Source organism: Alosa alosa, chromosome 1 (assembly GCF_017589495.1).
Source record: "Alosa alosa isolate M-15738 ecotype Scorff River chromosome 1, AALO_Geno_1.1, whole genome shotgun sequence".
NCBI lineage: Eukaryota > Metazoa > Chordata > Actinopteri > Clupeiformes > Clupeidae > Alosa > Alosa alosa.
Genome location: NC_063189.1, coordinates 8,621,343 through 8,646,274, shown reverse-complemented (window position 1 = coordinate 8,646,274; position 24,932 = coordinate 8,621,343). Strand labels below are relative to the sequence as shown.

At 43.5% G+C, this 24,932-nt stretch overlaps 1 protein-coding gene and 1 gene segment (V, D, J or C); both read left to right on the top strand.

Annotated features, from left to right (window-relative positions):
* amph (amphiphysin) overlaps nucleotides 1–15,123 on the top strand; it is a 32,285-nt gene extending 17,162 nt beyond the window's left edge. For 2 of the 8 annotated variants that reach the window (XM_048267727.1, XM_048267906.1), the window contains 16 exons: nucleotides 229–360; nucleotides 762–845; nucleotides 1,082–1,105; nucleotides 1,308–1,331; nucleotides 2,312–2,716; nucleotides 4,526–4,558; nucleotides 5,023–5,067; nucleotides 6,678–6,833; nucleotides 7,845–7,901; nucleotides 8,691–8,741; nucleotides 9,105–9,155; nucleotides 9,633–9,674; nucleotides 11,585–11,758; nucleotides 12,257–12,418; nucleotides 12,687–12,788; nucleotides 13,761–15,123. In XM_048267727.1, coding sequence (XP_048123684.1) covers nucleotides 229–360; nucleotides 762–845; nucleotides 1,082–1,105; nucleotides 1,308–1,331; nucleotides 2,312–2,716; nucleotides 4,526–4,558; nucleotides 5,023–5,067; nucleotides 6,678–6,833; nucleotides 7,845–7,901; nucleotides 8,691–8,741; nucleotides 9,105–9,155; nucleotides 9,633–9,674; nucleotides 11,585–11,758; nucleotides 12,257–12,418; nucleotides 12,687–12,788; nucleotides 13,761–13,865 — 1,647 coding nt within the window. In that variant the 3' untranslated portion in view covers nucleotides 13,866–15,123. The remainder of the gene's footprint in view (nucleotides 1–228; nucleotides 361–761; nucleotides 846–1,081; nucleotides 1,106–1,307; nucleotides 1,332–2,311; nucleotides 2,717–4,525; nucleotides 4,559–5,022; nucleotides 5,068–6,677; nucleotides 6,834–7,844; nucleotides 7,902–8,690; nucleotides 8,742–9,104; nucleotides 9,156–9,632; nucleotides 9,675–11,584; nucleotides 11,759–12,256; nucleotides 12,419–12,686; nucleotides 12,789–13,760) is intronic. The other 6 variants (XM_048267813.1, XM_048268066.1, XM_048267987.1 and 3 more) reach the window with 6 other exon arrangements.
* Nucleotides 15,124–17,885: 2,762 nt separating this feature from the next.
* LOC125304348 lies at nucleotides 17,886–22,108 on the top strand. The segment is given in 3 exon segments: nucleotides 17,886–17,975; nucleotides 18,125–18,303; nucleotides 21,776–22,108. Coding segments are annotated over 3 exon segments (552 nt in total).
* The last annotated feature ends 2,824 nt before the right edge of the window (nucleotides 22,109–24,932 follow it).

Here is a 24,932-nt window from a genome sequence, read left to right as displayed (position 1 = left end):
TGGCAAAATTCTGTTCTGTATCAGCTGTAATAGGCAGCCTTGCTGTGCCGCATAGGCAATGTTTTCTGTACCCATGAATGTCAGAGCTGTATTTCACCTCTGAAAATGTTTGAATCCTCTCTGTAAGAAATGTGATTGGCGGATTCAAATAAAGAATTCAGATGTATGTAAGAATATGTGTGTGCATATGTGCTTTGTGTGTGACCATATACAATGCCTGTTCTCCAGCTCAAGAAAGGACCTCCAGTGCGGCCCCCGCCAATGGTCACTCCCACCCCCACCCCCACCAAGGAGATTCAGCAGGAGCAGATTATTGACCTGTTTGACAGCGCCTTCCCTGTACCTGCACCCTGCACCCAGGTCAGATCCCACACAGCCATTCATAATCCACTTTATATGAACATATCTGGACACAACCGCTGTGACATGTGGACCAAGTATGACTGGAGACAAAAGCAGTGTTAATGCTATTTGAGATGGTTTTTTTAACCAACCCAAATGACCCCTGAAGGTAGGGCTCCAAAAGTCCTCAGCTAAAAATACAAGAAAATGCAGCCTTGTTGGTATTCATTTTTGATGCACTATTAGTCCACGGTTCAACGAGTTGTCTGACCTTAAGTAGAGTACAGTAAATGGATTCCCATAGATGTACTGTTAAACACTTTGATGGACCCTACTTCGGTGTTGTGCTGTGTTGTTTGGCCTCATGCACCTTCTATGAGTCACTGCTCATTGAGGGATGTTTTCTGTGTGTCCGGCAGCCTAACGAAAGACCTGGCGAGTCTCTACTGGACCTCGACTTTGATGCGTTCCCCACTACTCCCGCCGGACAATCCACATCTCAGGTCCGAACCTCGCCGGCCTCTTCTTAAGCACTTTATCTCCAAGCAGCATCTGAGGGCTGTTAGCTATAGCTAAAGAGACTGCTCTCCTCCACCTTCCATATTGAGTTAGCTGAACAAATGAATGCGCTTTCAGAGCTTTATCCCCCAACAGGCCTAAATGTAAGTGAGTTTAGAGCACATTGATTGAGTGAGTGAGTCAGCAAATCAAATGACTCTCTGTCTATCTTCTCTTTCAGAACTTACCCTGGGATATGTGGACGGTGAGAAACTCTCTGCCACCTCTGATTGCTGCTTCCTGTTTACATTTATCTGTTTCTATTTTCTGTTCTGATTACCTGTAAGAGAATCCACAGGCTTAGATGTCATTAAAAATATGCGAAGTATTGGACACGTGAAAAGCTGAGGGTCAGTGGACTTAGTCAGCTTTTGCTTGACGTATGATGGTTTGTGCTCTTTTTGCAGGGAAACGCTGCAGCTGCACAGCCTGTGAGTACTGACTGCTGAGCAGTTACCTCCTAACAAACCCCAGACACTCACATACAGTACTGCACTAAGCAGTCTGTCACCAAATGCCAGCTTTGAGAACACACACGATGAGATGACCAATTTCCATGTGGATTCTTGCTCACTCACTTGGCCCTATTTCCAAAACTGAACTCAGTAATGAGTCTTAAAGCATTATAAAGAGATTTTTGTACCTTAAAATAATGTTTCCAAAATCGTTTCAGTGGTTCATCAACTCGTAACAGGGTGAACTTCTGCATTCACTTCGCGACCCTCTATTGGCTGTAACCGCACTATGCAAGTTTGCCAGATCGGGTAGCAGATCTGTAGTTCGATGGAATGAGACATAATAAACTACAAATTTGACTTGCTTCTGATTTCACAATATATCATACTTTCATAAAGTCATGCAACATACTCTACCTTGTCTGTGGACATTGTTATTTCCAAAGCCGGTGCTGGATAAACAAATAGAATCTTGAATTTCCCCTGGGGATCAATAAAGTATCTATCTATCTATCTATCTATCTATGCGTGCAACAGAGGAAAAGTGCTTTGGTGTTGCATACAGTCAGTGTAGAACCTGTAGGAGTACCTCACTTTGCTGCAAAGGTTACCATATCATGAGCTCTCTCATGAGCCTTTGACAGGAGGTGTCAAGAAACCATATTAGAACCTCAAATTAAATGTTCATGTTCTTGTGTTTGATTCTATCTTATTTATAGCAGTGTGTTTAAACTTGATGTAGCAGTCCATAGTGGTCTGGTAAACATTACGGTATGTATTTAATGTACTTTAAGTGGTATGTACTGAACATATGCTTTACCTGCTGTGTATTATATGTGTACTCCAAGTAATGTGATGTATTTGAGACAGGATGTCTCCTGTCTTCTTGTGTAAACTCTGTGTTCTGTTTACTCCTCCTCCTCTCACCTCCCCCTCCTCCTCCCCGCCCGCTCCAGCAGCAGCTGGACTCGGGGTCGTGGGCCGAAGGAGCGGCGTCCCAAGGGGAGGGCGAGGGCGAGGGCGAGGCTAGTGCCAGTGCTAACTCCTCACTCCCCGCCTTCCCTGACCAGGCTGCCGACACTGCCGCGGGCTTCGGAGGCGGCGCGGGCTTCACCGCCGACTGGAGCGCCAACTTCGCCGCCGACTTTGGAGCGTCCGCCGCCGGGACGGAAGGCGCTGATCCCTTCGGCGGTGCAGCGGCTGATCCCTTCGGCGGCGCAGCGGCTGATCCCTTTGCCGGCGCAGACGGTGCAGCCGCCGCCCCTGCGTCCGACGGAGGGTGGCCCCCGGCGAGCGGCTGGGGGGCCACGGAGGCGACGCAGCCCCCCGCAGCAGCGGCGGAGACCGCCGGAGGAGACGAGGTTAGCGTCCAGGGCCTGAGCGAGCAAACTCCCGAGCCCAACCCAGAGCGTGACCCCAGTGACGCCCAGCTGCAGCAGGAGCAGGGGCAGGGGCCTGAGGGAGCCGGGGCGGGCTGGGCCCCAGAGCAGGCGGGGTGGGGGTGGGCCGAGGGGCAGCAGGCGGCCGAGGGAGCGGTAGGCGAGGCAGAGGGGGAGGTGGCCGTGCCGGGGATCATGTTCACCAACGAGTACGGTCAGGCGGTCCAGGAGGGTGCGGAGGACGCGGGTGGCGACGAGTCCGGGTGGGGACGTGGCGACGTGGACGCCGATGGCTCAGAGTACGAGACGGCGGAGGAGCTGGACGAGGTGCCAGGCCACAATGGAGGCTGGGTGAGCGCTGACGACGAGCTGGCGGCCAGCGCGGAGCAGGGGGAGGGTGCCGACAGCAGCGACGTGACCCAGGGGGGCTTTGCAGAGTGGGGTGCGCCCGACGCAGCCTCCCCCTTCCCAGAGCAGGCCCCAGTGGCTGACGTAGGCTTTGCCGGTGAGGGGTTTGCAGTGCAATGGGACCAACCAGCCGCCACAGAGCCGGTGCCTGTCCAGCAGAACACGCCAGAATCAGCACCACAGCCAGGCCTCGACATCACTGAGCCAGCACAGGGCTCAGATCCATTCGGAAGTGACGGGGACCCCTTTGGCACAGAGAGCGACCCATTCGGCACAGGGGAAGACCCATTCGCCACCTCCGCGGACCCTTTCGGGACCTCCGAGACAGACCCGTTCGCGACCTCCGACAAAGATCCGTTCGCCGATGCGGAACAGGACCTGTTTGCTAACGAGGGAGCCGCCGTTGAACAGGACCTGTTTGCTAACCAGGGAGCCGCCGTTGAACAGGACCTGTTTGCTAACCAGGGCGCCGACGCGTTTGCTTCCCAGGCACCAGCCGAGGCCGAGCCGGTGGGTTTCACCTCCGACCCGTTTGCGGAGAGCTCCGCGCAAGGCGGCAGCACTGGCGCCACGGCTGATGGCGGCTGGGCCGCGGACCCTTTCGCCACCGACACCGCCAACCAGGGCAGCGGCTGGCCCGGAGGCTGGGAGTCCAGCGGCGGCAGTGGTGGCGGCGGGGGAGAAGGGCAGGACTCAGCCCAGTGGGCCGCCTTCCCCATCCCCGGCACCACCGCGGACGCAGACTCCTCCAGCAAGGGCTCCTGGCAGGAGGTGAGCGACAGCAGCGGCTTCTTCTCCTCCGACGGCCAGGGCGACTTCACGGCAGGCTGGGGAGCTGACGCCGGCAGTGCCGGTGGAGCTGCTGCAGGTGGTGGAGTCGGCGGGAGCCAGCCCCAGGACTTTTTCGCCGCCTTCCCCAGTCCGGGCGAGCCGGCGGCGGGCGGCAGAGCCCACGTGCCCAGGGAGCCGGAGAACTCAGATCTGTCGGAAGACGAGGTTGCAAACCGGAGATACGGAAAGTTGTACCAAGAAATAGATACAGAGAAAGACGAGGTACCTGACTTCCTCACCCCATGTGTAGCGTAGCGTAGAGTAGAACTCAGCGAGAGAACCCCCCTTCTTTCCCTGCCCGCAGACGAGGCACCAGACCCCTCCCTGCACCTCACCCACTACGAACCCCCCCTCTCTGGACCCCACCGGACCCCACCGGCAGCCCACAGACCCCCGGCCTTCCCTCCTCTGCCTGCTTGTTTGCTCGTTGTTTTATTTTTTGTAACTAACGTCTGAAATTGCATTTCTACTCCACTTTTTAAATCATACAATTTAAGTAGTATATTTCAAGCAGTTCCCAAGTCTAATTTGTTTCTCTGTGATTCGGTTTAGGTGGCCAACAATGCTTTTAATGGATTTCCTCAGGTAAACAAAACTCCTTGCCAATCTTAATTCGATGTCCTTGAGTGCCAGTAAGATGTGTACTATGCTTCACAAATACTCTGTCCCTGCTCAAGGGCACAGTATGGAAATAGTTCAGTCAGAAACCCTGGCACATTCTCCATATATGAGTTGATATAATTAATAGTGTCTGTAATCTCAAGCAGGGTGAATTTTTATTTTGATCCCTGCCAGTACTGTATAATAATAAGCTAATGCGCTTGAACCTGGGACAGAAATGCTAACTATGTATTTATGATGAGTGTACAACATTAGTACTGTATCTACTAATGCCAGAATGCTCCTTACTAACATCTTTCCCTGAATGATTAATCAAAGGCTTTGATTTTTTAATCCTTTTGCCTACTAACCGCATGCTTATTTTAAATGTATTATTTTATTGACTATGATACGGAACTAACCTTCTTTCATTTCTTCCTCCTCTGAAGACGGACAGTGCTGCCCCGGCCTTTGCTGCAGATTTTGATAAGATGGTGAGTAACCACTGTTGTGGCAACAGGTAACCATGTTGTTCTCTGTCTGAGATTGCACCTCATTATGGTTGCAAGCTAATTTTGTGTTGATGAATGCATGTTCCAAATTACGGAGGCATTATATAGAACTGGACAGAGGGAGGAAGTTCCGGCCCCATTAGTTTAAATGGCCGATGCTAACCTCGCTAATTCATCCAAAAGTGGAGTGCCACCATCTTTAAAAATGGTGTCCAACCTGTGCTGACTTCTTCCTTCATTTCCACTAACAAGCAAATTAGGTGCCACCTTACCCATGGCCACAAATTATGTTCACCATTGAAATTGACAGCTCATCCACCAATCCACATCACACACAATCCACAACAAGCGTTTGTGTCAACCAGTGATTTGCTGAATCCCTTAAGGTCTAAGCCCTGAGTCCTCAAAGACTTAAATTACATCTATTGATAAGTGATCAAGTTTGAGAGGCTGTAAAGGTTCAAAATGCTCAGGAATGGGACAGCACCTGTGACCTATCCTTAAATTGACAACACCAAAAACGTCTTCGTTTCCATTTTATAGCAGTTGTTTACTGATGTTCTTTCCAGCTTCCAGACTCCCTTTGGGTTTGATGTTTCATGTCACAATGCTATGAGTTGTTGGTAATTTCCTTGTCGACTTGCTGAATGGGGACAGAAGGGGTGTGAGTTAGCCGTCATGCACTTCACAATTTCACAGTGGGATAGCCCTAAGCCCCTGAAGTTAGTGGGAACCTACATTAAAGTCTGTGAGTCCGTGAGGGGAGAGATTGGGATTCAGCCAATGTTTGTACAAATGTGGGCAGATGTGAGCCCTTGAGGGACACCATTTTAAAGGTGGTGGATGTTAACTGACTGAAGCTAACCCTCCGAATTCTGACCACCTGTTCTAAATACTATCCTTTGCTTTTGTTCAGACCGGTATGAATTTCATTTTGTTGTCACTGTTGTTGCTGCTTTATTTTATACATATTTTGTATTTGTGATCATATTTCTGGCTGGTTTATACATTTTTTTCCTGTTTATTGCACATGTTGCAATTATAATAGCTAAGTCTTTTAAACACATTCTGCCTTGCCTGCATATGAAAACATATAATGCTTCCTGCGTCCTGCTGCATTTGGCTTTGTTAGGTAATGTTTGACCAGCGTATTTCCTGTCTGTATGAGTGGTTGTTATTTGTTTGTCAGTGGTGGAGAGGTCATCCTTAGTTACATAGAGCCACTGTGGCTGTTCCATTCACCTCATCAGCTAGTCAGCTGTGTGTCTGTTGCTATGCTAGCCCTGTGTGAAGACTGGTTTAATCAGCTGTGTGTCTGTTGCTATGCTGGCCCTGTGTGAAGACTGGTTTAATCAGCTGTGTGTCTGTTGCTATGCTGGCCCTGTGTGAAGACTGGTTTAATCAGCTGTGTGTCTGTTGCTATGCTGGCCCTGTGTGAAGACTGGTTTAATCAGCTGTGAGTCTGTTGCTATGCTGGCCCTGTGTGAAGACTGGTTTAATCAGCTATGAGTCTGTTGCTATGCTGGCCCTGTGTGAAGACTGTGCTGGGTGGCTAGCACTGACACTCTGCCCCTGCCTGTGCTTGTGAAAAGGCGGAGGGTGCGGAGGGCGCTGAGGCTGTGGTGGCCACTGAGGCCCCTGAGGCGACCGAGGGGGCCGAGGGCCAGGTCACGACCCCCCCCGCCCCCGCCGAGGCGGCTGAGACTGCCGAGACCGTGGCTACCAGCCCCCCAGGAGAGAAGGCCCCAGTAAGTGAAGCGTAGCTATGTGCATGAATTTCAGTATTGACCATCGTCATCTCATCACCATCATCATCACCACCATAACCATCATCATCATCATCATCATCGTCGTCATCTCATCACCATCATCATCACCACCATAACCATCATCATCATCATCATCATCGTCATCTCATCACCATCATCATCACCACCATAACCATCATCATCGTCATCATCATCGTCATCATCATCATCATCATCCACCCCAACACTGCCATCATAATTGACATGGTGGTCATCATCGTCATCATCATCATCATCATCCACCCCAACACTGCCATAATAATTGACATGGGGGTCATCTTCGTCATAACCACCATTATTTTTTTTTACTGTTTTTTTTTTTTTTTCATTTTTTTATTGTCACATCTTCTTAAGTGTCCACATCATCTTAAATGCTTTAATAATCATCATCATCATCATCATCATCATCCTCATCTTCCTCGTCTTCTTAATCACCACCTTCATGGATCATATCCCATAGTGACATCTTCGTCATCACCACCATTCTTTTGTTTATTGTCACATTCATCTTAAGTGCTTTAATCATCATCATCATCTTCCTCATCTCCTTCATCACCATCTTCATGGATCATATCATCATGTGCTTTACCATTATTTAGTTTTTATTCCATTTCTTTGTTTTCGTATCATGTTTTTAAAATTTTTTATACTATTTTTTGTATACTATTTTTACTATATATGAGCTGATGCAGCAGTATGGAAGTGCACGCTGGTCAGTTGTCTTTTGTCAGACAAACAACAAACTGACATTATCATTCAACCATCGCAGCTATGGTGACCTCAGTTTGACCTCCGGTCAGAGATGACCTCCGTTATTTAGTTTTTATTCCATTTCTTTGTTTTGTATCATGTTTTTTAATTTATTTCAATGTTATTTTCACACCTTAGCACTGTATCCATCCAAACATATTATCTGCTAATTGTTCACTGTGTGCTGTGTGTCTGGTTCAGACGCCTGCAGAATCACCGGTGTCGGCTGACAATGTGGAGGGGACCGAGGGGACTGAGGTATGTGGTCTACTTTCCCCCATGCCAATCTGCTGTTGCACAAGGGGCCATCTGGGGTGTATGTGGGGCTCTACTGCCTATGAGGGTTATGTGATGTGATTAAAAAAAGAACCCTCATGGCTTTGTGCTGGTTTCATGTCTGTCTGAAGACTCTCTAGGCTTGTGCAGTTATGTTTAGAAGAAAATGGGAATTTTCATTCTATTCACCATTTGTTTTTATTGTAGCTCTTTGTTAATTTAATTTTTTTTTTTTCATATAACTGATTAAATGTCTTTGTTTTAATTTATCTGCAATGTTAAGTGTGTACAGATGAACAGATATACATTATATCTGTTTTAATTGTAATGCCTAAACACATGGTGTTTTTTTTTACTTTTTGTAAATACCATCAGTTGTTTGCAAAAACAGTATCTGTGACACAGAAGCGTTTTGTCTCAGTTCTATTTCTGCCTAAAGGAACATGCTTAAATGTTCCTTCAGACAGAAATAGGCTCACAATGTTATACAGCAATTCAATGTGGTCCTATTATTCTTTAAATCATAGAACTGCACACAGAAGTAACATTTCACATATAAACTGCAATTTGTGTGTGTGTATGTATGTGTACGTACGTAGATCAAAAAGATCAAAAGGGTGTATAGAACAAACCAAAAAACAGGTGTATAGCAATTTGATTCCTACTTCTAGCTGAGAAGTACCAAACAACATAATAAGTATTCCGGACCCGGGGATTACTCTACATAGCCCTCTACTGTACAGAGTAAAGAATGTCTCTTTGTACATGTAGATACCTGCACCTGATGAACCTGAGAAAGAGCAACCCATCCATGAGGCTCCGGTAACTATGAATTATGGCCCAACTGGGCATCATAAAAGCTCATATGTGCTCCTCTCATACAGTATATGAGCTTACAGTAGCTTTAATCTCATTTTTGGTGGCATGATAAACTTCTGTAAATACGATATGTAAATACGATATGTCAGGTTGAAATGTTTTCTCGGCCAGGGACATGACAGATAAGCTATAGCCAGATGAGTGAATGGGGTTCTAACAGTTTCAGCTTCCTCTAAGAGGAACAACTGAAGTGTAAACAACATTTAAAATGTCAGAAGAACAACATATGATGCCCAAACTGAACTGAACTATTTGAATGCAGAAGAACTTAGTCTGTGTGAACAACGCGTTCTCCTCCACGTGTAGGAATCTGCTGCAGTACCCGAGGCAGAGGAGTCCCCCACTGCGGAGGCTCCGGTAACTATCTCTATCCCATAATCCCAGATCCCGCATGGCAGAGCCCCATTTTAGGGATCTGGGCCTCTATCTAATCAGCAATCGCAGGGTTGATATCGTAATGCCTACAGTGCTCGTCTGGTCGCTGAGATACCGAGATATTTGTTCATGTTTCTCAGTGCATTGTGTTTGCCTCTCAATCAGTACTAAATAATCCTGCTTGTACAGCTCCAATCTTTTGTACTTTTATGTGATAAGGATCATTTTTGGCTCTTGAATATCGAGCACATGTGTTTTGTGTTTATGTGTTTTGTTTGTTTGTTTGTTTGTATTTGTTTGTTTGTTTGTTTACTTGCTTATTTGTATTTTTTAAAAGAATGTCAGTGTTTATTCATGCGGTCTCCCTCGGCGCATTTAAGGCATCAGTCTCCTGGTGACTGCTAATGTTATCTTCTCAGGGCCATCCCTCATGTGTAACGCTCATGTTTCTCTGCGTAGGCGTCTCCTGACGACAAGGGGTCTCCCATTGAAGAGGCTCCGGTAACTAATCTCATACTGATTAATCAATTCAAATCAACTCAGACCCCGCTGTGCTGGTGTGACCCCCCCCTCACCCTCACCCAAACCTCAGCCGGGTGATGATCTCCAGGCAAACACTGGAGCCCCATCAGCCCAGGCAGTGGTGTCTGTATACTGTCTCAAGATGAAACGATTGTCTTTTTAAGATTAATCAGCTATTTTACCTTCTGAATTGGCAAGATTTTTTCTGATGTGATTTGGTAATTTTCAATAGTGATGAGCATTCTTATAGCAACATGTTTTCATCAAAGACAGTATACATTAGTTCCATTATTGTTTCATTATTTTTTGGTTTTCAGACATGGATCCTGTTTTTGTACATGTGTAAAATGGAGATTGCTAATGATGCACCTTGATGGTTGCAATAGCTTCACAGCAAACCAACACAGAAAATACTCTTTAAAGCTCACTGTCTAGAGTATGCTTTAAAACAATGGTGGCATTACTTCACCATGTCTTCTGTTTTCTGTGTTAGGCCACTTCTAGTTATTACAAACACATCGTTCATCACTTTCTCAAAAACAGTAAATATTTAACTTTTACTGTACATGGCTTTCAAAAAGTCTGTGTCCAGTTGTGACACAGAAGGTCAGATGCTCTCAGCTGTATAGATATTCTCAGTCGGTCTGTGGCCGTTAAAAGGAACACTGACCATAAAAGACAGTACTTATGCCTCAGTAATTGATCAGATTATGTGGTCAGTGACCTCATCCATCTTTGCCCCCCATCAATTAGCATAGCCTGATTAGGCCACACCACTGATGATTGTGATTACAGCCCTTCCGAGCTAACGACCTTCTGTGGTTACCGTGGAGACGGGGCCCGTTCCATAATGAGTGGTTTGTGATGTTCTGGACCCCCTCTCCTTTTCCTGAAGAAGCAAAAAACACAAATGAGTTTGAGCACACAGAGGCTTTAAAAGGAGTTAGTGTAGAGAGTTCAGAAAGTGATTTCATATGACTTAGTGTCAAGTTGTTATACTTCACTCAGACTTTCAGCTTGTTTAGCTTGTTTAAAGAGTTACAATGAACTCACTTGAAGCACAAAAGCTGAATTAGTTAAAGGTGGTGAGGCAACCAAAGCCTCCTATTGATATAATGGGTAACCAAATTAACCATGCATCAGTAGTTAAACTGACTAGGTCAAACCCATTTTAAAACATCAAATCTCATTGTACGTCAGTAGGCTTTGATGTTTCAATCAGTGTTTAAGCTTGACAGTGTAAGTATGTTCTCAGTAGATATTCTGAATGAAAATGTTGTCACAGTTTTGTTCTACAAATTTAAGAATTTAAGTATTCCCTCTGTAATTTCATGTTTTATCTTTCATTAGTGCTTATGTTTATTATTAACATTACTTACTAAAGTATTCTTTAAAGTTTTATTTATTTTATAAGCAATGAACCAAAACTGTTCAAAAATGCATACACACACTGTTACTTTCACAGTAACTAGGCATCAGTTTACATCACTATATATGAGCTGATACAGCAGCATGGAAGTGCAAGGAGTCTGTCCCCAGTGATACACCTCCATTCCCTCTCCCCACGCTGGTCAGTTGTCTTTTGTCAGACAAACAACAAACTGACATTATCATTCAACCATCGCAGCTATGGTGAACTCAGTTTGACCTCCAGCGTGGTAAAAACTGATAGGTTTCACCTCTACTCATGGCCCCTATTCCCAGAACCTCATCGTGTACCGCTGCAAAGACTCCCCCTTGTGGTGATTTCAGTGTGGTGCTCCAGTCACCCTGCTCCTCCTCCTCATTCGGCATATTCCCACACCTTCTGAATTGTACTGGTTATTAACGTTAGCATTAGCGCCAACGGCGCGGCAGCGCTGGCTCACACATTTGGCCACGTGTCTCAGGCTGAGGTGGCCAAGCCCGCGGGCGAAAGTGGTGGCGGCGACGGCAACGCGGAGCCAGAGGCCGAGCCCCAGCCCAAGCAGGAGGCGGGTACTGTAGAGGTCAAGGCAGAGGAGGCAGCCAGTGCTGCTGAGGCCAAACCAGTGGAGGGGGCAGCAGACAGTGTTTCGGAGGAGGTATCCAACCACCACGCCAGCTCCTCACATCAACACTTAACCACTAACACTAGCCACTGATCCAGATAGCTTTCGGTTGTTGTTTTTGTTTTTTGACTTTTTCTTTGGTGGCTTTTTGAATGATCAATTGTCAAATTATTGATTTTGTTGAGTGTTTCAGAGGAGGTATCCAACCACCACGCCAGCTCCTCACATCAACACTTAACCACTAACACTAGCCATTGATCCAGATAGCTTTTGGTTGTTGTTTTTGTTTTTTGACTTTTTCTTTGGTGGCTTTTTGAATGAATGATCAATTGTCAAATTATTGATTTTGTTGAACTAATCCTTGTTGGGAGCTGTGTTATTCCTGTTATTGTTTGCCCATTTATTGTTTAAGGGTTAAGAAATTGTTTGTTTGTTGATGAAATATGTTATTGTATTGATGGCGTACCAGCCAGTCTGTGTTGATAGCTTTACTGGAGCCGAGTGCTGACATTCCTCTTTTGTGTCTCCCAGGAGAAGATGCCTATCCCCTCTGTTGTGATTGAGCCAGCGTCCAGCAACGAGGGAGATGATGACCGCGATGTGGACATCCTGTCCCCCACCACCACCAGCGATAACGGGGTGCCCCCCACATCTGACGCCCCCTCTGGCATGCCCCCTGGCTTCCTCTATAAGGTCACACAGTGTCACACACATATACATGCATGCACACTCACCCACAACTCACATGCACAACCCACACACACACACACACACACACACACACACATACCCCCTTCACACACACACACACGCACCACACACACACACTCACATACCCTCCCCCCTTCACACACACCCACACGCACCACACACACACACGCACACACACAGCGTGTTCATTCAAGCCTGCTTAAAAAATGAATGTCCAAAAACAAATGTGTATGTCTGCTCCCTTTTGCAGGTGGAGGCGATGCATGACTTTGATGCAGAAAACACAGATGAGCTCAACTTAAAGCAGGGAGACATGGTCCTTGTGGTCCCCACATCCCAGTCAGAGGATCAGGTATGATGTCTATACATCATTGTCGCTACCCTCTTCATACTTATTCACAAGCAGGCTTATGAATTAGAACTGGCCCATGGCCCTATACACTAAACTGCAATACTGTTTCTTAACTGTAGAGAGCGCCAGTGCCCGACAGTATATGAGAAACAAACAGTGATGTCTGCCATTACAGTAATAATTTGCTAGAGTATGCTGTGTATAGGGGAGGGAAAAGTGCTAAAGTAAAGCAAAAGTGCTCGTCAACAGACCAACTGACTAGTCCCCACAGCAGCGTGCCTAGTTTATCTGTGTATCTTTGTGAGTTCAGGAGAAAGGGAGCAGGACTATGATCTGGCAGCAGTTAGGCCTTTAGAGTTAACTGCAGACCAGGAAGACTTGGAAGCCCTAGCATCGATGCAGACTGACCAGCACAGAATGTTCAACGCAGTGCTAGTTTACTATTTCCACACTCTTGCTCATTAAAGACAGTGTGTCCTATGTCTCACTTCTAATGAAGAAAGTGTTTGATAACAAGTCACAAATGTTATGACATTGTCAGTCCAGTGTCTTTTGGTTGTGGAAGAAAGAAAGAGGCTGAGGAGAAACAAGTTGAAACTGTGGATTATTAGATCCAGGTATTCAGAGGCAAAATGCTAACTACCATGGTTGTATCTCCTTACGGGAATATCTGATGATTACACTCTGCTTCTAAGCAAGAAATAGGCAAGTTAAACAGCCAGCATAAACCTTTTTCCCAATGGTTATGGCTCTGATTCAACATGTTGAATGTGCTGCAAACAGGCTGACGGAGGTCTGTTGGTGTTGCCAGTGCTTTGCACACCGCACTGATTAGTGCCACAGGTGCTCATCGACCAGCCAGACGTTATCAGACGTCCGACTGTTGGCTAGGTCTGTATTCACTATAACAGAGCTCCATCTTTTTCCTCCTCCCTCTCTGTCTTTCTGTGGTCTTTCTCTGACCCTCTCCAGGATGCAGGTTGGCTCACGGGCATGCGAGAGGTTGACTGGCATCAGCAGGGCGCCTTGGCTAAAAAAGGACTGTTCCCTGAGAACTTTGTCCAGCGTGTGGATTAACTGCCCTCGCCGTGCTTCACACACACACACACACACACGCACACGCACACGCACACGCACACGCACGCACACACACACACGCGCGCGGGGCCTCTCGCAACCCAGGAGCCCCAGATGGGGCCACCCACTCCTGTCTCTACGGCAGGCCAGAAGGGACAACAGCAAACAGAACACTCCAGTCACAGAGGGAAAATATCAAAACACATGTAAACCAACATAAATGGTGAACCCTTGTGGAAACACACAATAAACCTACTCAAGAGCTTAATGACAATAAACCGATTTATAACAGAGCATGATGCGATAGTTATGGTCTTAACCTTCCTCTTGAAAAGCAAGACCTTTCTGTTTTTGTTTGTTTACCTGTAAACAGCAGCAAATTGATGTGTGCTTTGTTGGAACTGTGGTGACCTCCACACGTAACCCCTATCTGTTTAAAGGAAAACTGATGTGAGTTTCCCTCTAACAAACAAAAAAATGACCTTATCTTCTCTGCACCAAGTGTATTGTATTGATTTTTTCGCTCTGCAGCGAATTTTATCAGACTTTGTAGTGATATGATCTATTTAACCGTTCTAAGTGTTACACAAGACAAATGTTTCCTTTCAGACATTTCAGTCATAAATGTTACCTTGCATCATTGTTAGTGTTCATTGTAGTTTCATGGCTGGATGTGTACGGCTGTGGTGATGATGTTTGGCGTACTATTAACATTGTCCAATGACAAGACTTGCTGTGCTCTTGCCAAATGAATTGAAGTTCTAATTATGAATATGGATATTTGTTCAGTTACAAGCATGAGAAAGTGATTTTTGAAGGAAAAAAATGAAAAACCCTGGACCTGGCAAATACAGCTTTGCAAAACATAAAATGTAGCTCCCCTGAGTCCTTGTGTGTCTTAAACCTTATATCCAGGATAACATATATTAACAAGTCTTTCAGTGGAGACGAGAAAATATCCACCTGTGAATGGAATTTTATGTTCTGATGAATTGTATTTACTGAACTTTAAATTTTTTAATCTGAATATCACTGGATTGTTTTTTTTTTTGTGGGTGGGTGGGAAGACAACATATGCAATATATGTGGCTGGTTCAATGGACAACCATGGTCTGACTGTTTAGTTTAGCAAGGACTAAGCCACTCCTGTGATCATACAGTTAGCCCTCACCATAGAACATTTTTTGTGATGTACATATCTGTGTTAATTTATCTATAAGGTGAATAAAGAATAGTTATCATGGCTATATGAAGATGACCTATGTGATGCATCTCAGTAACTTTCTATTGTCCTTTTGTTATGTTCCACCACATTTGACAGACTACTAATGTCACTTGATTAGCTATAGGCAAAAATCATCAGACACTCTAACTGGCTCTTTGGTCATAATGTGTGTGTTTCTTATTGTTCAGCAATGTCACCGTCAAAGTCATTCCCAGATGTAGGCCTGCACCCTGCATGCCCTAATCAAACAGGAATATGAACCCTGAAACCCAGAATCAGGATTTCCTGATGCATTACTGACTTGTCTGCATGATGAAGCATTCTTGAGAGCATTCTTGAACCCCAGTCCACTCCCATATGCCTTGCATGCCTCTGCTACTGGTAGGCTGATGGGACACAAAAAGGCACCATGTACTTTGCCTGAATTCTGCCACTTTGGCTGAATGACCACATTGGTATTAGCCTATATTTCCAGTAGATTTATAAGCAAAACTTTGGTTTGGTTCAGACATTGTTTTAGGTAGCTGAAATTATTATCATAGACCTTTTCACAGCACCTACATTCCCAATGATTGGGACCCTTTGATTGAGACATTTTTGGCAGCATTTTTCAACTCTTAATAATAATAATATAATAAGCTTTATTTGTATAGCACCTTTCATACACAGAATGCAGCTCAAAGTGCTTTACATTTGAAGCATGTAACACAATAATAGTCAGTCAGTCATTATCAATCACTTTCCTTTGCTGTTTATGATCTACTCAGCAACATATCAAAAATATAGAAAATGGCGTCATAAGACTGGCAGCCTTAACCCTCTTACCCCCACAAGCACGCCATATGGCAACTGTGGCAAGGAAAAACTCCCATATTCCAGGAAGAAACCTTGAGCAGAACCTGACTTAATAAGTCTGGGAGCTCATCTGCTTCTGGCTGGCTGCGCCCTCAATAGTAGCAGATGTAGAATAATCTGAAAAAAGTAGTCTACAGGATAAGATGAGTTAACTAAAAGCTTTCCTGTACAGGTATGTTTTCAGATCTTTTTAAAAATATTTACTGAACTCGCCTGCTTGATGTACAGAGGCAGGGTGTTCCATAGTTTGGGGCATAATGGATAAAAGCAGCTTCTCCACTTTGTTTGTGGAGCACTTTGGATCTGATTAAAAGATTAGAATTGGATGATCTAAGTTTTTTTCTTTGTGGTTGATAAGATATTAAAAGCTCAGAGATATATGAAGGTGCTATGCCATTCAGAGCTTTGTAAGTAATTAACATAACCTTAAAATCAATTCTATAGGAAATAGGGAGCCAGTGCAGTTCAGCCAACACAGGGGTGATGTGTTCTCTCTTCTTAGTCTTAGTTAAAAGTCTAGCCGCAGAGTTCTGTATGAGTGCCAATTTCTTTAGATGTTTTTGGGAAGACCAGTGAAAAGTGCATTGCAGTAGTCTAACCTGCTAGTGATAAAGGCGTGAATTAGTTTTTCTGCATCTTGTTGAGTTAAAAGGGCCGCACTTTGGCAATGTTTCTCAAGTGGAAATAGGCTGTCTGAGTAACTTTACTGATATGGGGCTTAAAACTTAACTCTGCATCTAAGATGACACCGAGGCTTGTTACTTTTGGTTTGACCTGGTGTGCCAAGTTCCCCAGATTACTAAGAATAATATCTCGCTTTTAGTTTTGGTCCAACCAGAAGTACCTCTGTTTTGTCATCATTTAGTTTCAAAAAGTTTTTGCTCATCCACTGATTAATGGAGGTTAGGCATGCAGTGAGGGAGCAAAGGCCATCTAGGTTAGTTGGCTCCACAGAAATATACAATTGGGTATCATCTGCGTAGCTGTGGAAGTTTACATTATGCTGACTTATGGCGTTTCCCAATGGAAGCATATATATAGAAAATAGCAGGGGACCAAGGCAGCTCCCTGGGCCACACCAAAAGGCAAGTCATGTTTTCAGATACATGATCTCCTAGACTGATATAAAAATCTCTGCCAGTAATGTAGGTTTTGAAACCAGTTTAGAGCATTATCAGAGAGACCCACCCACTTTGCAAGCCCGGTGAATTAGGATGCTATGATCAATGGTGTCAAATGCCGCACTCAAATCCAGAAGAATAAGGATTGAGACTTTGTTTGAGTCAGTAGCTAGTCTGAGATCATTGACTATTTTACTAGAGCCGTTTCTGTGCTGTGATTTGATCTAAAACCTGATTGGAATTTTTCAAGGATACTGTTTTCGTTGAGGAAGGTATTTAACTGATTACAAACAACTTTTTCAAGTACTTTGCTCAAAAACGATAGATTTGATATAGGCCTGTAGTTGCTCAGATTGGTATGGTCAAGATTTGACTTTTTAAGTAAAGGTTTCACAACAGCGGTTTTAAAAGCAGTTGGAAATATACCTGTTTCTAATGAGGTATTTATTACCTTGAGAAAAAAGGGAGCTAAGCTATCATATACTTTTTTGAGGAATGTAGTAGGGATTGGATCTAAAACACATGTTGAGGAGCCGGTTTGAGTTATAATTTTACCAAACTCAGATTGAGTAATAGTGCTAAAGGACCTTGCACCTTTGCATAAACCCATTTTGTTTTACCCGACACACAGTTTGTACACATCTCTGTTTCCTATGCATAATTTATTTCACTAGTATGCCAAATACATAATGAATGAAAAGGTGTGTATCTCATATTGATACACAAGCACACCCACCCACATACACACTTCCCCTTGAACATTTGGTTGCACTTATAATATCATGCTTTACATCACAGCTCACAGTCATCTGTTTGTAGCTCCAACTCAACACTCACTCTACCCAAGACAGATGTCACTCTGAAAAACAATGAACTTTAATGTGTATATCACTCTTCTGATATCTATAGGTAAGGAGTTAATCTGACAAGTTCTAAAACTTTAAAAAGCCATTTATGAATATTGTAGTTGTGTAAAATAACATTAAGATGTTCACTGTCTTCCAAAAGACAATTGTGTGTGTTTTAGGTAATACATTAACTATTCTCACCCTTTCCAGGACAGGCAGCCAGCATGTTTCAACAGAAGGTCTCAGTGACCAAACCTCTGGGCAAATCAGTAGTGATAACCTGCGTATACACGACTGGATGCAGGGGAAACTACATTCACTGGTACCAGAAAAAAGATGGAGAAAGTTTCCAGAGAATGTTGTACATTGATGCAGATGATGGCAGTACATAAAGAAACTGGTTTCAGTGAATATGAGTCAGAGAAACAAGGCTCAGACCAAATTCTACTGAAAATCCCTCAAGTGAAGACGTCTCACTCAGCCGTGTACTACTGCGCCTGCTGGGTCTCTGCCACAGTGATCACCATCAGAAACATCCTGTACATAAAACACACACTCTTTATTATATATCACCAAATTAGTTAATACATGCATGCAGTTTTTTACATACTGTATTTCTATGTTTATCACAGACACAATAGCCTATATCACACACTCACATGTGTGCAGGCACACACGTACTATAGACTCTCTCTGCCACACCTTCTCCTTCCACTGAGGACTTATTTGAACCTCTAAGATCATATGTCTTCTACTTCTACTGACACCTGCCTGTAGCACCAAACTCAACACTGACTCTACTCTCTGATACAGATATCATCTGAGTAACAATGAACTTTAAAGTGTTTAGCATTTTTTCTCTTCTATATAGGTAAGCAGCCAATCTAAACAAGTGTTCTACATAGGCATTTATTACAGTATTTCAGTTATTGTGAAGTGAAATCTTTTCTTTATATTCCAGAAGTCAGTGTGTGTTTTTATTTTTTATTTTTTGGTTTATAACTATTCTTTCTTTCTACAGGGCAGGCAGCCAGCATGTTTGAACAGAAGATCTCAGTGACCAAACCTCTGGGCAAATCAGTGGTGATAACCTGCGTATACACGACTGGATGTTGGGGAAACGACATTCACTGGTACCAGAAAAAAGATGGAGAAAGTTTTCAGAGAATGTTGTACATCAATGCAGATGATGGCAGTACCAATAAAGATGCTGGTTTCAGTGAATATGAGTCAGAGAAACAAGGCTCAGACCAAATTGTACTGAAAATCCCTCAAGTGAAGACGTCTCACTCAGGCGTGTACTACTGCGCTTGCTGGGACTCATCCTCCCACAGTCAGAATAAATGTCACCAGCCTGCACAGAAACTACAGCAGTGGGATGGGTGACATAAACCCAGAGATTCATCTCTAAAAGTTCACATTTTATAACTTCCAAATAACAGAATATTGACGTTATTTTTTTATGTTTTGCGTGCACTGCATTATTACCATGCACTGTCTGTACAAGAGCAAAGCTTTAATAACAGAGGAACTTTCCACAATGAATGACTCATGGCCACACTACTGGTCTATCTAAGACTCCAATCAATATATGTTAATCCCAAGCAAATGGTAATTTCCTCTTGTTTGGCTGAACACCAAAATAACAGTTTCGATCATGGCTTCATGATTAATAGAAACACGTAAAATACAATAATGCACTTATGATCATGCTGGGATCATCCTGACAGTTTGAATAATTGTGAATACCCAACAAGAATATTGCAAGTGTCTGTCTATCTGTGAATACACTTACATTTACACACTTCTAAGTACAGAGCAAAGAAGAGATATTTACCTCCTGAATCCCTCAGATTACATCTAGTTATTCTGTGACTTATTATTGTGCATTCTGCTCTTACCACAGGGGGAAATACTGAGAACCACTCTTGACTGGCAGCAAGGTTGATATCAAACCACAACTCCTCCTGCTCTACACATCACACCTGTAGAGCTAATATCATCAACGGCTTTCACATACAGTATCTGGTGTTTGTAGTCCTTGCATTTGAAGCACTGAAGAAAATGATCAGTCCACCCTTTATGTGTGCGTGTTCTGTTCTCATCACAGGTGAGATGTATATCTGATGGAATATAATCTATATAGTTTGTAAAAAAGTTATCTAGATGATCCCTTTTTGGAAAATACAGCTGATGTTAAAAAAACAACTAGAGTAAAGTGTGAGGTCAATATGTCACAATGACATCAATGTGTCATGACACTTCAGTTCAGTTGTGGATTTTATTGTTTATTTATTTTAAGAGCAATACAAATCAAGTCATATTTTAATTGAAACACACAGGCATTTCTACACACTGACCCTAATGTCTTTCTTTTCAGTGGTGGGGGCCGTGGAACTCAATCAGGAGATCAGTGTGTCTGCAGCTGTGGGGAAAGAGGTCTCAATTCACTGCACTGATGGAACTGGGTGTTGGGACTACATCCACTGGTACCAGAAAAAGGAGGGAGAGAGCTTTAAGAGAATCTTGTACATAGATATGGATGATGGAACTAAAACAAATGACCCTGGTTATGAGGCATTCCAAACAGAGAAAAAAGGAAATAAATTCACTCTAAAAATTTTTTCAATGAAATGACTGGTACTACACAGGCAGTCCAGCTTTAAATACCTCATGCAGCAAACACCATAAAGCATTTACTCCCAAATGCTAAAAAAAGGTGATGTAAGAACTTGAAATCTTGCAAAAAAATCCCTCCTTTGCCAATATCAGCCTTACTGTGTTAACAGGAAAACTGTACTAATTACCTGCCACTGAGTGACTCGATCAGCATCTAGCCCAGCTAAGAACTCAAGTCAATATTTGGTAAGATAATGGTCTGTAGTTTGACAGAACACCAAAATAAGTTAAAGCAGTTTCAGTTCAACATTAGTGCACCTCACATAAGACTTGTATTCCCATACTGGAATGATCCTGATATTGTTTAAACAACTGTGCCTGTCCAAATATAAATGTGCAAATGTCTGTGTAAATGGTAAGGAATACATTTGTTAGTAAGAGAACAGAACAAAAAATGAAAAACATTTACCTCCTGAATCCCTCAGACGAAATCTTGTCATTTGGCGACATATTACTATAATTATTTGTGTTCATATCTCCCAAAACATTCTAGCCTAATTCTCCTACATGTTGCAATTATTGCCCTTCCAGTTGACTGTCTTAATAAGAAAGCTGTAATGAGAAACTGCACCTTCCAATGAGTAACTGAGCATCCAGGGAAAGAAAGGGAGAAGGAAAGACATTTAGCTCTTGAATCCCTCAGATGAAATCTAGTCATTTAATGACACTTTATTATGCATGCTGCTCCTACTACAGGGAGAATTACTGAGAATATTATTTTCAACCACTCTGATTGGCTGGCAGCAAGGTTGATATCAAACCACAACTCCTCCTGCTCTACACATCACACCTGTAGAGCTAATATCATCAACGGCTTTCACATATGTGGTGTTTTTTAGTCCTTGCATTTGAAGCACTGAAGAAAATGATCAGTCCACCCTTTATATGTGCGTTTTCTGTTCTCATTACAGGTGAGATGGAATCTAATGGAATATAATCTGCATTATTTGTAAAATAGTTCTCTAGATGAACCCTTTTTGGAAAATTACAGCTGATGTTAAAAAACAACTATAGAGTAAAGTGTGAGGTCAATATGTCACAATGACATCAATGTGGCATGACACTTCAGTTCAGTTGTGGATTTTATTAATGATTTATTTTAAGAGCGATACAAACCAGGCCATATTTTAATTGAAACACACAGGCATTTCTACACACTGACTTTAACGTCTTTCTTTTCAGTGGGCTGTGGAACTCAATCAGGACATCAGTGTGTCTGCAGCTGTGGGGAAAGAGGTCTCAATTCACTGCATTTATGGAACTGGGTGTTGGGACTACATCCACTGGTACCAGAAAAAGGAGGGAGAGAGCTTTAAGAGAATATTGTACATCGGTATAAACTCAGGAACCAAAGTAAATGATCCTGCTTATGAAGAGTTCCGAGCAGTGAAAACTGGGAAAATGTTTACTTTGAAAATCCCGCAGTTGAAGTCCTTTCATGCGGCAGTTTACTACTGTGCATGCTGGTCCTCCCACAGTGAGAATAACTGTGAATGTCCTGTGCAAAAACACTGATAGGTCCAAATAAATTTTTAATATTCAACATTAACTGTACCTTCAAATATAGCTGCAAGCAGCAATGAGGGGGCCAAGCAGCCAGTTTAGCAGTCCAGTTTTGCCATGTAACTCAATGCTGTTACATCAACCAACCAACCCAAGATTGGCGTTATGAGTTATAAGGTCATTTCCTGTTTCGTGGCTTTGCCACCAATTTCAATTGGCTATTAGGGCGAATGCTTTTGTCAATCGTTCCAGAAAGTAATGCACTGATAAGGCATGGTCTGAAGATGGTCTGTGCCAATTGGTGAAGATCAGATGAAATTTGTGACCTGTGAAAACTTTAGTGTTTTTGCCCTGATGGATTTTCCTCCATTTTTGGATGGCTGATTGCAAGACTTAAGGTTTAAAAATTGTGAGCATTTGGGCAGGATGTGGGTAGTTTTACGATCAGAGTAAGCGCCTCACATTATCCACAGGTCTGCACCTCCAGTGCTTGAAGTGGAGAAAAAAAGGTGCCGGTACTCATCATTCACATACGGTGCATCAATATCAGCAAATGTATCAGCTGGTATTGCGACAGGGCCGTAGTCACCATAGACCATGTTCAGATATGACCAAAATGTCCCCCACAATACGGTCATAGAAAAATAAATAAAGAAAAAATAAATGCTATACTACAGGAAACCAACAAGTACCACTACTATATTAGTGACCTATATAGGTCTGTAGTACAGTAGTAAAAATGGTTCCAGAGAGAGTACACCCCAGAGTGGTTTGTCCTGGTGGTTTTTTGTTTTTTATTAGTGGCGTGCGCCATCAAAAGCTTCCATACCGGCTACTGCGGTACGGTATACTGTAGGGCTGTCAACAATATCGCAAGAGCTACCGGTTTAATTCTCACAAATCTCATTGGAAAAGTGTAGCACATAAGGAGACCTCATTATTTGTTGGAGCCGATAAGACTAAAAGGGAACTTTGAAGCATTTTCCATATTGTGGCATAATTTTCCTCTCAATGATAGTGAAAGTGAAACTCATTTATTTTAAATGATTAATTTGTGTGTGTATGTGACATTGATTTCTTTCACATCTTACAACCTAAATAATGCATTCATATGCTAGTAGTAACATCAGAAATTATCCTGTTTATAGGCCTCTTAGAAATAGTTGTTGCATCTTGCATTTTACATTTAGATGCGCGCTCAATTGCGCATCCATGCAGGCAGACTCAAACAACTTGAGAAAATACATTTACAATGCACTGGCGGTGATAGCCTACAGTTATTGTGAATCGCAGACAATAATCAAAGAAAGGAATTTGCACCTCCATTCACCAAGTAAAGGCTGGAGTAATGTTTCTACATGTTGGCACAAAATGTAACTTCTGTCAGAAAGGAATGTATGGGGTAACGTGAGGTGAGTCAGACAGAAGAGGGGCCTGTCTTAGTAGCCTATTCTTGAATTCTGTCCCTTTTAAACTACGTTAAAATTGTTATTAGTCACCAGCATAATATATCAAAATCAAAATACAAAATCTTATTAGGCTTTAGGTCCAAAAAACTAATATTTAGGTGTAAGTAATTAGTCAAAGAGCCATTGTATTCTGTGTAATATAGAAGGTAACAAAGTAAGGCTACTCTAGTTTCAATTTATTTTAAAATATAAATTTTGGAGACAAATGGAGTCATACAGGTCTATGTCCAGGGATGGATTACTGAATGGGCATACAGGGCCAGGGGGCTCAGGGGGCCTTGAGGCCCAATCCTCTGTGTGTGAAGTTGCTTCTTCTCCACCCTTCTCTTCTTTTTCCACAAAACTTACCAAAAGTCATCATTTAAGGGGTCATTTAAAAAAAAAAAAAAACCTTCTGGGGGAGCATGCCCCCGGACCCCCCTATATTAATTGGATCCATCCATGCCTATGTCCATCAACAGTTTGGAATACCCTAATTGACTAACTTAACTAATAACTTGTTTGTGATTTTGTACAATATTTCTGCAGGGGGTCTGTTAGGGTGTCCCACAAACCCCAGCACAGATTTGGTCCCCCCAATGTTGACATCATGACTACGGCCTTGTATTGCAACATCAAATAGGCGATTATAATCTTAATTTTTACAGTGAATAAAAAATACTAAGAGATATTGGTGATGAATCTCAGTGTGCTTACTGCCTTGGCCTATTTACAGACATGCAAACTGAGAAGGGCTGAAAAAGGTTACATATTTGCAAAGGGAACAAAGGGAATAAAATGCCCCAACAAGGCTCAGACCAAATTGTACTGAAAATCCCTCAAGTGAAGACGTCTCACTCAGCCGTGTACTACTGCGCCTGCTGGGACTCATCCTCCCACAGTCAGAATAAATGTCACCAGCCTGCACAGAAACTCCAGCAGGATGGCCGTACAACCAGAGATTCATTTCGAAAAGTTCACATTTCCAAAATATTACAGAATATTGACATGTTTTGCGTGCACTGCATTATTACCTTTGCAACTGCCCAACCATCGTGAGTTCGCTGCCCCCAGCGGTTCCGCCAACCGTCCGTCGTCCAAGAACCTCTTCCTCGTCGCTCTCCCTCGGCTCTGCTCACGCGTCGCGGCCAGGGCCACCGCCAACTCCAGCCTCGAGCCGCCCGGCGGGGGCAGGGGCTCCTGGTCTTCTTGCGGCAGAGTCAGCGCCCAGGCCAGCGTTGTCTTCTATGATTGCTTCTTTAGGCCCCTCTTCCGGCAAGATCTCCTCCCATAGCCGCAGGTAGATCCAGACGACAGCTCCTCTCCTCCAGCGGCAGTAGAGACAGAAGGCCGCAAAAAGCTTTTTAGTAGCCCTTACAAGGGCTCTC